Source organism: Sturnira hondurensis, unplaced genomic scaffold (genome assembly GCF_014824575.4).
Source record: "Sturnira hondurensis isolate 20B ecotype Veracruz unplaced genomic scaffold, ASM1482457v3 Scaffold0021795, whole genome shotgun sequence".
NCBI classification, from domain to species: Eukaryota; Metazoa; Chordata; class Mammalia; order Chiroptera; family Phyllostomidae; genus Sturnira; species Sturnira hondurensis.
The window spans coordinates 11,340,396-11,353,070 of NW_028094426.1; the positions used below are offsets into that span (position 1 = coordinate 11,340,396).

A 12,675-nucleotide genomic window follows, 5' to 3' on the forward strand; every position below is an offset into this window, starting at 1 on the left:
GTGGGTATAACATACCTACCTTGTGGGAAGTTGGTGACAACGAAAACCATAATTCTATGTGACATACCTAGCCTGTAATAGCTATAGTTACTCTAATATTATCACACCTGTTTGTGGTGTTGTCTGAAATGACCATAACTGTCCACTGGTGCTGAGGGATTTAGCCACCTCCATTCCGGCACCAGAGTCTGCTTCAGCTCACCCTCTGCAGGGCAGGCGAGGAGGAGGGAGAAACAGTTGGAGAACAGGGGTCGCTCAGAGGGCGAAGGCTGGCAGCAGTGGTGGGATGGAACAGCCCCCAGTGGCCAGCCAGGCTCTCTTGGAGAGGTGAGGGCCAACCAGGGGTAGCGGCTGGGGCCTGAAATGATGACTGATGTCCCAGAGTCTCTGGGAGAGCCACGCGGGTTCCAGGCAGAATGGCTGGATGCGCTTCCTTTCTGTGGAGTTTCCCAGAGGCACCAGTTCCCAGCTTAGTAGGTGCCAAACCAGTAATGGATCACGTTTGGATATGGACATTATTTTAAACATCACCAAGTATGCGAAGGATTAGGAGAAGGAGCATCAGGCTCCCAGTGGCCTGGTTACGTATTCGGTGCAGCAGACCCACAGGGAACTGAGTCCACCCTGGGCCACTTATCACCTGGGTGGCTAGAGACAGGACATGAGGCAGACTTTACTTCCTGTGGCCTTTTCTTGAGAGAACCCTTGAGTAATGTCTAGTGGAGACTTTGTGGAGTGTATGATGTATTCTCCCCTCCAGTGGCAGCAGTCAGTAATTACTGAGAACACACTTGTTCACTCCCGTATAAGGGGCAGAAAGAAGTAAAATGGTAGAGTCCCTACCCTCACAGGCTTAGAGACATTCAGAGACGGGATCTGTGTAGCAACTATAGCTAACATTTTAGTGGGAGCCATTGACCCACAAAACGATTACAGAAGATCAAATAGAGTGTTCTTTCTGGGCAGCAGTGGCCGGGGACAGCATCACGGAAGTGATGAGGCCTGAAAAAAGCGAGAAGGGCCCAGAGCGTTAGAAAAACGTGGGAGGGGCTGACGGAGGGAAGACTGTACATGCAGAAAGCAAAGCTACGTGTTGGTCACACACAACACAGAAACAGCTCTATGCACAAGTAAGGACACAGAGCAGTTTGAGAGGGGGTAGATTTTTTTGAAAGTGAGGTAAGAAACCAAACATTCTATATAAAAAGGCGTATTTTACTTGACAAGAAAAAAAGCAAAAGTAAAATTTTGTGCATAAAAGATACCAAAAATAGTCAGGAGACAAATCTCTGAGGGGAAACAGTATTTCAAGCATATCTGACAGATGCAGTGTGCCTATCATGCTGTACCTGGAGCTCCCAGGAATGGATAAGAAAAACAAATAATTCAACAGCAAATGGGCGAGAGATGTGACCAGAAGGTGTAAGAGGAAGTTCGAAAGGCAAGCGATGTACAGAGGTGCTCTAGCTCACTGCAAGTCAAGGAGACGAAAATGAGAGCCGTTAGGTACCACTCTTTATTTCTCAGCTTGGCAAATGTTTAATAGTGAGAGAAGTCCAGTGCTAGTGAGAACGTGAGCAAGAGCCCTCTTGTGCTTTGCTGATAGAAATTTCAGCCGCTGTACATCTATGGTAAAGTGTTCTGGCAATATCAAGAACATTGAAAAACATAAATATATTTCTATTTTATTCCATTATTAGCAATTGATGCTTTGACAATACCAAGATATGTATTATGCATTTTAGTTCATTATTCTTTGAAATATTGCAAACATTTATCCATAAGAATAGGACTAAATAAATTGGGGCACATTCATTATTATGGACAACTATCCAACTACTCTTAAGAGGAATTAGATCTGCCATCTGTAGAACTGGAAGAAAGCCTGTGATGTATACTTAAGTGGGGAAAGCAAGTTACAGAGACATGTGTATAGCATGATCTTGGAAAAACATATGCCTATATGTACATGCATATCCCCTTCTCCATCTATATGCATATGTATTTCATATGCATATAGAGAATCAATAGCCATACAAGGAATGGGGGAGATGGATATGGAAAAAAAAGATTGAGCAAAATGAAGTGCTCCCAGGCACCCAGCCTCTAAAGGTCCTCAGAGCTAAGTTGTGCAGCTCTGGGGGAGGAGCGGTGGGAGGAGGGGGTTGCCCTCCTACCCTCAGACTGCTGCTCTGTTGGGAGTCTCGGGCCTGACTCGGACCTGAGCACCAGCAACCCCAACACGTGGCCAGCCCAGGTCAGCTGTCTGCTGTGACACCCCTGTGGGACGAGTGGAATGCAGATACAGGCTGCCTTGCAGAGCCTCTGCCTGTCCCTTCAGTTTGCTCAGGAAAATTACATGTAGTTTTAAATTTTGCATTTTCCGAGTCAAATGAAGGCCTAAAACAAGCAGCAAGTGTTCAGTGTTAGGTCCACTTGTCATCTCCAGCAAGAAATAAAAATGCTTTGGTTTTTGAAAAATAACGTGTGATGCCTAAAGAGGATCTTTAATAAGTGCTTTATTCCAGGATCTTAAAAAAAATGACTTTCTGTGCAGACGAGAGAGGCAGCCTGGGGGGACTGATGTCCTTTGCTCTCTGTGCAAGAACCGCAGCAGCGTTCACAGCAGCCTCGTCCTGCCGGGGCCCCTCGCACTTCCCCATGACGAGGCAGACCTTCATGGACAGGATGGACAAACACAGGGGCTTTCAGAAAGCATACTGTCCCTGTGGTCTTTTCTTATGCATGGCCTTGCCAGGGCCCTATTGGGTGCCAGTTTCATTGTCAGTAACAGAGGCAATTTGTTAGTTTCCCAGAAAGACTTTGAAGTCTGAGATCAGCACAGACTGGTTCCCTTGAATTTTCGCAAGGGAAGGCTCAGAGTTCAGTGCTCCTGGTTTGGGAGGCAGGCGCCCTTCGGAGGAGAGATCCCTGGCCAAGAAGGTGTTCTTCAGGTTGTGCTGAGAGCCAAACCAGAAACCCTCAAACAGCCCCACGCTTTTCTGAGAAAACGAATTGGGATACTTTTTTCTCTTGAGAAAGATGATTTCAACCCTCAAGAGATCTTTTTAAGTGTTAGTATGACAGATAGCTGCATGTTTTATAGACAGATGTTGTTGTTAAATGTGCTTGTGATAATGATGTTTGTTTAGTGCTTATCTCTAAGGAATTCAGAGCATTTTATGGCCGCTTTCTTCATTATTTCCTAAGGTTTTCTTCTTCCTGATCATATTGTAATTGTGACTATAACGTTTTCATTCAGTTTTTCTCATCAAGTTTTCTCTGAAAGATCTCCTGCTAACCTCGTTTCCTTCTACTCTCTGCATTCCCAACATTACATACTCACATGAGTTGAGACATCCTAGAAAAGCATTCATGATTTTTTCTTTGTGTCTCAGGCTCCCCCTTTTCAATTTCCTATTCTTCATCGCTCTTAAAAACTTTCTCATTTATAATGTTTTCACTATACTCCCTCCCCCTTAAATAAAGAATTCCTTAAAACATTCATTATTCTTTTACATAAATTGTCCCTATTTTATTTCATGTTAGTTGTTCATTTATTTCTAACTGACTTGCTCCATAAAAAGGCTGAGGTAACTAATTTGAGGTAGCTAAATGTGTTCTTTAACATGAGCGCTGTGTGTTGGCATCGTGAATCTGATATTCATAGCGGATTTTTCTTCAAAACTGTTCCTCCTTTTAAATTCCAAGGAATTTGTTAACTTGCCTCCTCACTGCAATAATCCATGAAGAAATGACAACAAAAAAGTCATGACTTATGACAGGCTAGTCTTTTGTATATAATAAAAACCATACGCTTCCCTTCCTTCAGAAATTAAGCACTAAGAACACCTTTCTTTTTACTGGCTCTAATCAGATGGAGTGTAGTAGAGAGTCACTGTCCTAAAGAGATCCTGGGATTATGAGATTATATGGAAGACAGCTTAGAACTCGCTCCCTTATTTTACGAATGTGCAAACAGGGCCTCAGAGAATGTTATTAAGAGAAATGTGTCCATAATCACAGAAACACTTAGGGGCATGTCTAGAATTTAGGAGACAAGACATCGGAAAGTTAAAAAGTCACTAAGTAAAGTAGTGTATGTATATCATGAAATAATGAATGATTTGGTAACTGTGGATAGAGGGGAGCTGGTGAATGTTTAAGAATCGCTGGAGGCAGGGGTGGAGACAGGAAGCCCTGGCTTGTTCTGTTTCATGGTGCCCAGTAAGTTGGGAAGAGATGAGTACGATCCAATTGGCTCTTAAGAGTGATAGAGATTGGCTAGAGTGATCAGGTCTGTAGTGAGGAGGAGAGCTGAGCAGACCATGTCTCCACACACACCGTAGCTTTCAGCTGTGAAAGAACATCTTTGGTCTTTGCATCAAGCAGCTGCAGGACTACAACGTTGCTCTCACTGTTACCTTCCTGGATGAAGCACTCTTCACCTGATGAGCTGTTATTTACATTCCAAGGCCCAGCTCAAAGATAAGGATCTTCATCAAGCTTAGCCCTGACCCCTTCTGAAATAATCACTTCCACTCTGAATCTCAGAGTACTTTAATTATACCTTTATTAGGGTAATTACCAAAGCCTGACTTGATATTGTTGTCACTAGATAGTGTCTTGCTCCACTAGACTGACCTTGGATACAGGGATTGTGTCTTCTTTCATTGCCAGAGAGGCAATACTGTGTGGTGGGTAGGAGCTCAAGCTCTGCAGCTAGCCTGTTCAGCCTCACATCCTGACGCTGCACTCACTCACCTCAAGACTGAGTAAGTCACCAAACCCCTCTGTTCTGCTCTGCAAAATGAGAAATGAAACAGTAATCTCCATCTCCCAAGCTTGCTTTGACGATGAATGAGATTACTGGGTGTGTTCAGTGATTTGCACATACTAAGCCCTCAGTTAATGTTACCTGACACTGTTATCTCTAGCACACAGCCAGTGTGCCTGGCACAAATTTGCTGTTGTTGGTTGAATGGCATTGAAGTGAGGCAGGAACATGATCCAGCAAGCTTGACAGGAAGTTGGGGAAGAGGTGCCAGAGGGGACTGCATGAACGGATTATTGTTGGATTAATGAGAATGATCTTGTAAATAAGAATCCGTTGATCAGAGAATTATAGGATCAGAACCTGGTTTTCCTGTACTTGAACAAGAATTAAATTAAAAAAAAAAGAACCTCGTTTTCCAGAGGTGGTACGAGGAACACAGAGCAGGGTGTGATGATCTGTGCCCTCCCCTCATCCCATGTGCTTGACACCGTAAGTCTGTCAATACACCATTTGTTGTTGCCATACCTTGTGTGGTCTGCTGTGAATTTCAGTATCTCCTTTTCAGTACTGTGCAATTGGTTTTTAAAAATCTAAATGCTAGACTTTAAGTATAAATACTATTAAATTTCATTCCATTTGCCAATCGGTTTACTCCGATAAGCCAGTTAATTCACATTGCTTCCCACCTTGACTGTGTGGTGCAGTGTGTCTTCTGTTCTGATGAGCTTTGCATCTGCAGGTTTGTGATCATGACTTCTGTTTGTTTTTTGAAACACTGTACAGGCCGCTTCTAAGAACAGTGTCCCCTGACATGTCACTACAGACCTCTTTCAATGTTGGCATTGATTTATGAAAAAAATATTTTTTTCCCCCTGGCTGGTGTAGCTCAGTGGATTGAGTGCAGGCTGTGAACCAAAGGGTTGCCAGTTCAATACCCAGTCAGGGCACATGCCTGGGTTGCAGGCCAGGTCCCCAGTAGGGAGCATGTGAGAGGCAACCACGCATTGATGTTTCTCTCCCTCTCTTTTTCCCTCCCTTCCCTCTCTCTAAAAATAAATAAATAATCTTTTTTTTAAACAGGATTTGACACTCCTTTGAAATCTAGTGAAGTATATAATAATCTATGTTATATTTCATCTTGTTCATAAGGGTGTCATGAAAAACTTTGCCAAAATGCTATGTCTGCAGCATTTTTGTTTCACAGATATAGGAGGTCTAGCAGAAAAGAAAATGCAAGTAGCTTATTGAAACCTGTTCCTGATTAACCTATGTTAGCTCCCAATGGTAATAATGGACTTCTCCAACTTGAACAAAGAATTCATGTTTCGAAAGAGTGAAGTTAACTGTATCAAGGTGGATTGGGCTCAATGCACAGACCTAGATGAGGAGTTTGGATACAGTCCTGACGGTGATGGAAGGTTGTTGGAATGTTTGAGTTGGTATCATATGATGTAGTGATGTTTTAAGAAGAGCCATCTGGCAGCAGTTCCACCAGGAAAAACCTTATGTGAGGTTGAAGTTGCCTACAGTAATCCCAGAATGGGCTGCTGGACTTCTGGGCTAGGCTCATAGCAACAAAGATGGAAGAGAATACAGTTGAATTTAAAAGGAAAAAAATCCGAAGGAATTATTGTAGGAATGAGGTCAATGAATTAAATAAGGAAGGAAGAAAAGGAAGGAAGGAAGGAAGGGAGGGAGGGAGGGTACTTTAGGGCTGCCCAACATTTTTCACATCAGTGAACATGCAGAGAAGAATATGACTTTGGCCACTGGAGTAAGTAGGACTGCTTGGAGATGGAGGTGACCCAATATCATGGCTCCACAGGGTAGGGTCTTCTCTTCCCCAAGCCCCAACTCCCCTTAACCACAGACCAAAGACATTGATATCTCCACATGGCTGGTAAGCTATTTGAACATTTCTGCGTTAGAAATAAGTAGTCTTAGCAATAAAAGGAAAAACAGACTTGCACTAAAATGAGGGCCAACAGTACAAAAAAGACTGTACATATACAGGAGGGCAAGCATTTGGATCTATATATAATTCTGAACACAGAAGTGAAATATGGATTAGACACTTGGAAGAAAACTAATTAGCATCAGGGTTAATTCCAAACAAGATGGCCCAGGACACCAAGCCACTACCTGTGTTACAGTGACACAATAAAGGAGGGGCAATTGTTGTGTAGGCCTGATTTGGGCCTCGAAATAGGCAGCACCTGCTAGATAGGTTGGAGGGAGATACAGACCCCACCTACTGAGGCACTGGGCAGAACCTAAGTATAGACAAAGGAGAGAATTTTGGTTGTGTGTGAATATGGAAATCTAAGCCCATTAATCTAAGCCTGGTAGAAAATTTATGAAGTTCTGCCCAGTTTTTGCTCCTTATTGATTTAGTACATTTCACTGAGTTAATACATTAAGTAGTTTTGTAGTCCTGATACTTCACCTGCACATCTAATTTGCATTGCTCCATGGAGGAAATTATAGACTGGGAAAATGCAAGAGCTTGCAATCCATAATTCCCTGCGATAATTGAAGATGTTCAGTTATAGAAGATTAAAAGGTGTTCCCTCTTTCTTCAATAAACTTAATAACAGGGTGAGAATGAGAACCCACCAGCAAAGTCATGCAGATTCTACTATAAAAACAGGAATGAATGGCTCTTTGAAAGATAATGGAACCCACACATTTCTCCTGATGATTGGCAGCAGGACCACCATGAGCATGATTCCAGGGGGCATCCCCCTTTCACATTGGAGTATGTGTGATTGGTGCTCCCTGAAGTTGGGGTGCACAGCCTGTGTGGCCATACGTGACAGCTCACAGAGAGACCCAGGGCTTTCACCCATCCCAGCAGGCACATTGACCCTCCGTGGCATTCATCACCAGCCCAGCCACACTCCCTTCCCCAGCCAAGCTGGGTCAGTTTTCTTTAATCCTGACTTACCATTTTATTCCAGTTCAGATCTACCCCATTCTCCACGTGGCTTCCCTTTGGACCTCTGTAACAAGCCAAAACATATCCTTCTGGCTCATTTGTTTCAGTCATTCTGTGACCTTTCTAAAGCTACTTGCTGCTCTCTCTATCATGTTCCTTGTTATAGTTAAATAGAAAAAACCAACAGCGATACAAGGCAGGAAACTCTGGCACCCTCACAGGGGTTGGTGCAGACCTCAGTGTTGGCACTTACCACACAGCACTGAAAACATTTGTTTACATTTCTGACTCTGTCATTCATTGTGAGCCTGACGAAAGTCAGAATGATGCTTCTTTGAGCCATAGGTCTAGCAGGTGCCTGGCACATGGTAGGTCTTCTTTTAATGTTTGGAAAGGAGGTGAGTACATGAATGGATTACTTTTCTTAGATTTGGGCATGGTGGCCTCATTTTGAGCATGTAATTTAAAGATGATTCTTTTCTCTATCATGTGCAACACCTGCATCTGTTGGCCTTTCTTTAAGTCTTCCTGGGTGAGGGTCGGAGAGGCTGCTCTGTCTTCACCGGAAGTTTCTAAGTCTTTTGTTTATCCCTGTGCAGGTGGGGAAGTGGAAGGACAAGTCCCTGCAGATGAAGTACTACTTGTGGCCCCGAATGTGCCCCGAGACAGAAGAGCAGGAGGATGACCATCTGAGCATTGTAACGCTGGAGGAGGCTCCATTTGTTATTGTGGAAAGTGTGGACCCTCTGAGTGGAACCTGCATGAGGAACACAGTCCCCTGCCAAAAACGCATAGTCTCTGAGTACGGCACCTTCCCCAGTGGCTTTGGGTGGCATAGGATAGTAGGCTTTGACCCAGCCGTAACACCCGGCTGGCCTGGGACCTGAAGCAAAGCATGAGTTGAGCACCATGTCTGAGTTTCAGTTGCCCTTGAGCAATGGGGTTACTGGCAACCCTGGAATCAGATGCCTGGTTCTGTCCAGACCATGACCTGGAAGAATTTCTGCTAATTATACTAATATTTCTTTGGCCTTGCCTGTTCTCAATGACTAGGACCTCCAGTTTATGGAGATGCAAGTTTACATCAGTATTGAAATATATTTTAGGGGGCCAGCTTGTCCTGAAATGTTGAGATTTAGAAACATGTTAGAAGTCAGCATAACGGTTCTCTTTGGTGAGGGTGGGGCGTGCCTGAAAGGGAGCATGCGAGGCCTCTAAGGTGCTGATAGCTTTTCTGTATCTGGATTTGAGTTCTGGTTAAATGTGTGGGTTCAGTGTGTAAAAATTCATCCAACTGAACCCTTAGGTTATGTGCACTTTCCTGATGTAATTATACTTCAAAGGAGCCTGAAAAATTGTGAGAAGACCTGGTTTACTGCAATGAGCTAATGAGAGAATTGCAGTTCTGTGGTCTGATTCATTCCCTTACTTAGGTCTGATATAAATTATGCTGAGCTGTGAGTGGGTTTGGAGTTTTAATGGCAAAGGGCACTATTTTGCTTCTTATATAAAGCCTTATATTTTTGTTTGTTTGTTTGTTGTTTCTTTAACTGCTTAGGAATAAAACAGATGAGGAGCCTGGTTACATCAAAAAATGCTGCAAGGGGTTCTGTATTGACATCCTTAAGAAAATTTCCAAATCTGTGAAGTTCACCTATGATCTTTACCTGGTTACCAATGGCAAGCATGGGAAGAAAATCAATGGAACCTGGAATGGTATGATTGGAGAGGTAAGTGTCAGGAATGAAGGGCCATTCCATTGTTCACTTATTTTGTTTCACTTACATACAAAAAAATGCTCATTTTATAAATCTTAGAACATAGTAAATAGAATATACTCTTCCCACTGAACAAAGAAAACCACTGGAGGACTGTGAGGTACTTTCCTTGTGGAGGACCCTTGCCTTCCAGAATGTTCTTTTTTTAAAATCTTCATTGTATTTTTTCCTATTACCATTTAGACCCCTTATAGCCCTCCGACCCCAGCAATCACCATACTGTTGACCATATCCATGAGTCCTTTTTCCTTTTTGCTCAATCCTTCTACTCCCTAACCTTCACTGGTGTAGCTCAGTGGGTTGGGTGTTACTCCATGGACTGAAAGGTCACTGGTTCAATTCCTGGTCAGGGCACATGTCTGGGTTGCAGACCAGGTTCCAAATTGGGGGCTTGTGAGAGGCAACCAATCAATGTTTATCTCACACATCAATGCTTCTCTTCCTCTGTTTCTTCCTCCTTTCTCCTCTCTCTAAACATAAATAAATAAATCTTCCTGAATGTTCTGATTAAAGCATTGTGCCTTTCTCCCCAGGTGGTCATGAAGAGGGCCTACATGGCAGTGGGGTCGCTGACCATCAACGAGGAGCGATCTGAGGTGGTTGACTTCTCTGTGCCCTTCATAGAGACTGGCATCAGTGTCATGGTGTCACGCAGCAATGGGACTGTCTCACCTTCTGCCTTCTTAGGTAGGTGATGCGCTTGCAGGTGTGAAGGGAGTAGACATAAGGGCAGGCAGATGGAATGAGGCACCGTGAAGGAGCACATGGCCAGGCTCGTTCAGCCAGGAGGTGCTTTGCTACGAGCTTAGCTCAGCCAGGATTTCATTTGGGAGCTTCAAAATGAATTATTCTCCAACATGACCATTGAAGAGCACCACCCCCAATAAAAAGCCATGATACCTTATAAGAAACAGTTCTGTACTTTGGTCCCGTTCCCCCTTTATCCTGGGACTCCCTTTCCTCAACCACAGAAAATGATGTTTCAACAACCTGGTCTTTGAAGCTGCTTCCTACTTTAGTAATGTCTAATTGTGTGTATCATTGGCATACCTATGATTTTAAATTTTCTTCAAGAATCAAGCTCAGTACTACCTATAAAGGTTCTCTGTGTTCGTATGAATTTTCTGAGGCTTTCTCAGATAAAGCTGATCTGCTTCTTGGCCACATCCTACTCCATCCCATATCACGCCACTCAGTACTTCCCCACTCCCCAGTATCACGTGGGTGTCAGAAGCCTTAGTTACGCTGTAGAGCTGGGTGAGACAAGGCCGAGATTTTGATCAGATAAGCACTTTTGTGAGCTCAGATCTCATATATTTTCAGAGGCTGTGAGAGAAAGAGGTTAGAAATTAAAATGTCATCTTGAAAACAGCGCATGGGGCTAGGAGACAGGAAGCCTGGTTTGGGTATAAACAAGCTGTAACCCCTTGGATAAGTCACAGTTTCTCTCAGAGACATCAACTTTTTTTCATGAGGATATTGGATGGACAGTGACTAACATTTCTTTAAACCCTATGCAAGTGTTGGTGGGGAGCAAGGGTGGGAATTATTCAATTAATGCACTGCAAATTCATGTTAGTGGTTCCCAAGAATATTCCTATAATCGACTCAGTTTTCTCAGCCAACCTTCTTTTTTATAGTGAAGCAAATTCTGACTCTGCCAATTTTATATGAAATGTTATTACATAGCACACATTCAACACAGGCATTAATCCTCAGAGCAGCTTTATGTATTTTATTTGTATTTTATTTTCTTTACAAGGATAATCAGAACATTAAGATGTACAAACAAAACTGCAATCTGAGCCCTGGATAATGTGGCTCAGTGGATTGAGTGCCAGCCTTGGATTCAAGGGGTCACCAGTTTGATTCCCAGTCTGGGGCACATGCCTGGGTTATGGGCCAGGTCCCCTGTGGGGGGCACATGAAAGGTGACCACACATTAGTGTTTCCCCCCTCTTTTCCTCTCTCTAAAAATAAATAAAAAATCTTTTTAAAAAAAACCCCTGCATTCTGATCCTAACCCTGTTGGCAGAGATCTAACCTTAGCTTCTGAACTGGAAGAGCCAGTGATAAATCCAGTGATAAATTGGGATAGCCCTAGAATGACAGAAATGGCAGGCATTTGTGTGTTTGTGTTTGGAGGAGGATCAGTTAGTTAATTACAGGGGTAAGAGAAGACAGTATTTATTGAACACCTACTTAGTGATGTGTCAGGCATTATTGTACAAACTTTATGTGATCTCAGTGATGCTATCATTATACCCATTTTATGGCCTAAGATGTGAACCTCAGGTTACGCAATTTTCCAGCAGTCTCTCAACTAGTACCAGGCATAAGCCAGGATCAAAGCCCAGATGTGGTTGCCGTCAGAGCCTGTGTCCTAATACACAGTTTGAGGTCTGAAATGCGGTAGTCATAAATGAAGATGTGATAGGATACAATGGGAAAGCACAAACTTTTGTCCTCAGTCAATCTCTTCATGACCTGGCCTTGCCACGTTCTGAGTTTGAACTTGGAAAGGACCTTGACCTCTGAGTCTTAGTTTACTGCTCTTTTAAACAAATATGGCAGTCCCCTAATGAAAGAGCCATTACAAGGAGTGTATAAAATATGTGGGGAAAGCACTTTCTAATTGTAAAGACCAATGCAATTGTGTGTGTGTGGGGCGGGGGGAGGGTAGGTTGTATACAGAAGGTTTCCCTGGGCTTAATGGGAGGGGAAAAAGTACAGAGAAAATACTCTCACTCAGTTATGCCCCAATTTTAAAGAAATGTGAAATCAAGGTAGGATTGCAGTCAATTGGCGCCAACAGGGAGAGGTGTTCTCCACTCTGCTGCGTAGTGGCATTGAGCTAGACCCTGCCCCCTCCCGTCTCTGGCTGCCACCGAAGGGTTTTACATTTCACCGTTGGCACGTGCCTTATCAAAGGCTTTTTAAATTGATTAAGTGACCAGGCTTGTATAATTCCCTTAGGGGTTCACAAGTAAAGATTTCAAGTAAGAAAATATTTTCTAATTTTCAGCCATTTTCCCCCTTTTCAACTTCATCTTTATTAATAATTTGGAAAATGGAGAAAGCAGCATGTTAATTCACTTAGTTATGATTTTACAATGTGATATGACAGCTAAAAAGGACAGAACTATTTTGAGACACAATTGAGGAAGCATTGTATCATGGGA

At 43.2% G+C, this 12,675-nt stretch overlaps 1 protein-coding gene across 1 annotated transcript in view; it reads left to right on the forward strand.

Annotated features, from left to right (window-relative positions):
- Window positions 1–12,675, forward strand: part of GRIN2B (glutamate ionotropic receptor NMDA type subunit 2B) — a 282,849-nt gene that overhangs the window by 222,785 nt on the left and 47,389 nt on the right. The window contains exons 4-6 of the mRNA XM_037033961.1: window positions 8,315–8,517; window positions 9,274–9,445; window positions 10,027–10,180. Of these exons, the coding sequence (XP_036889856.1) occupies window positions 8,315–8,517; window positions 9,274–9,445; window positions 10,027–10,180 (529 nt within the window). The remainder of the gene's footprint in view (window positions 1–8,314; window positions 8,518–9,273; window positions 9,446–10,026; window positions 10,181–12,675) is intronic.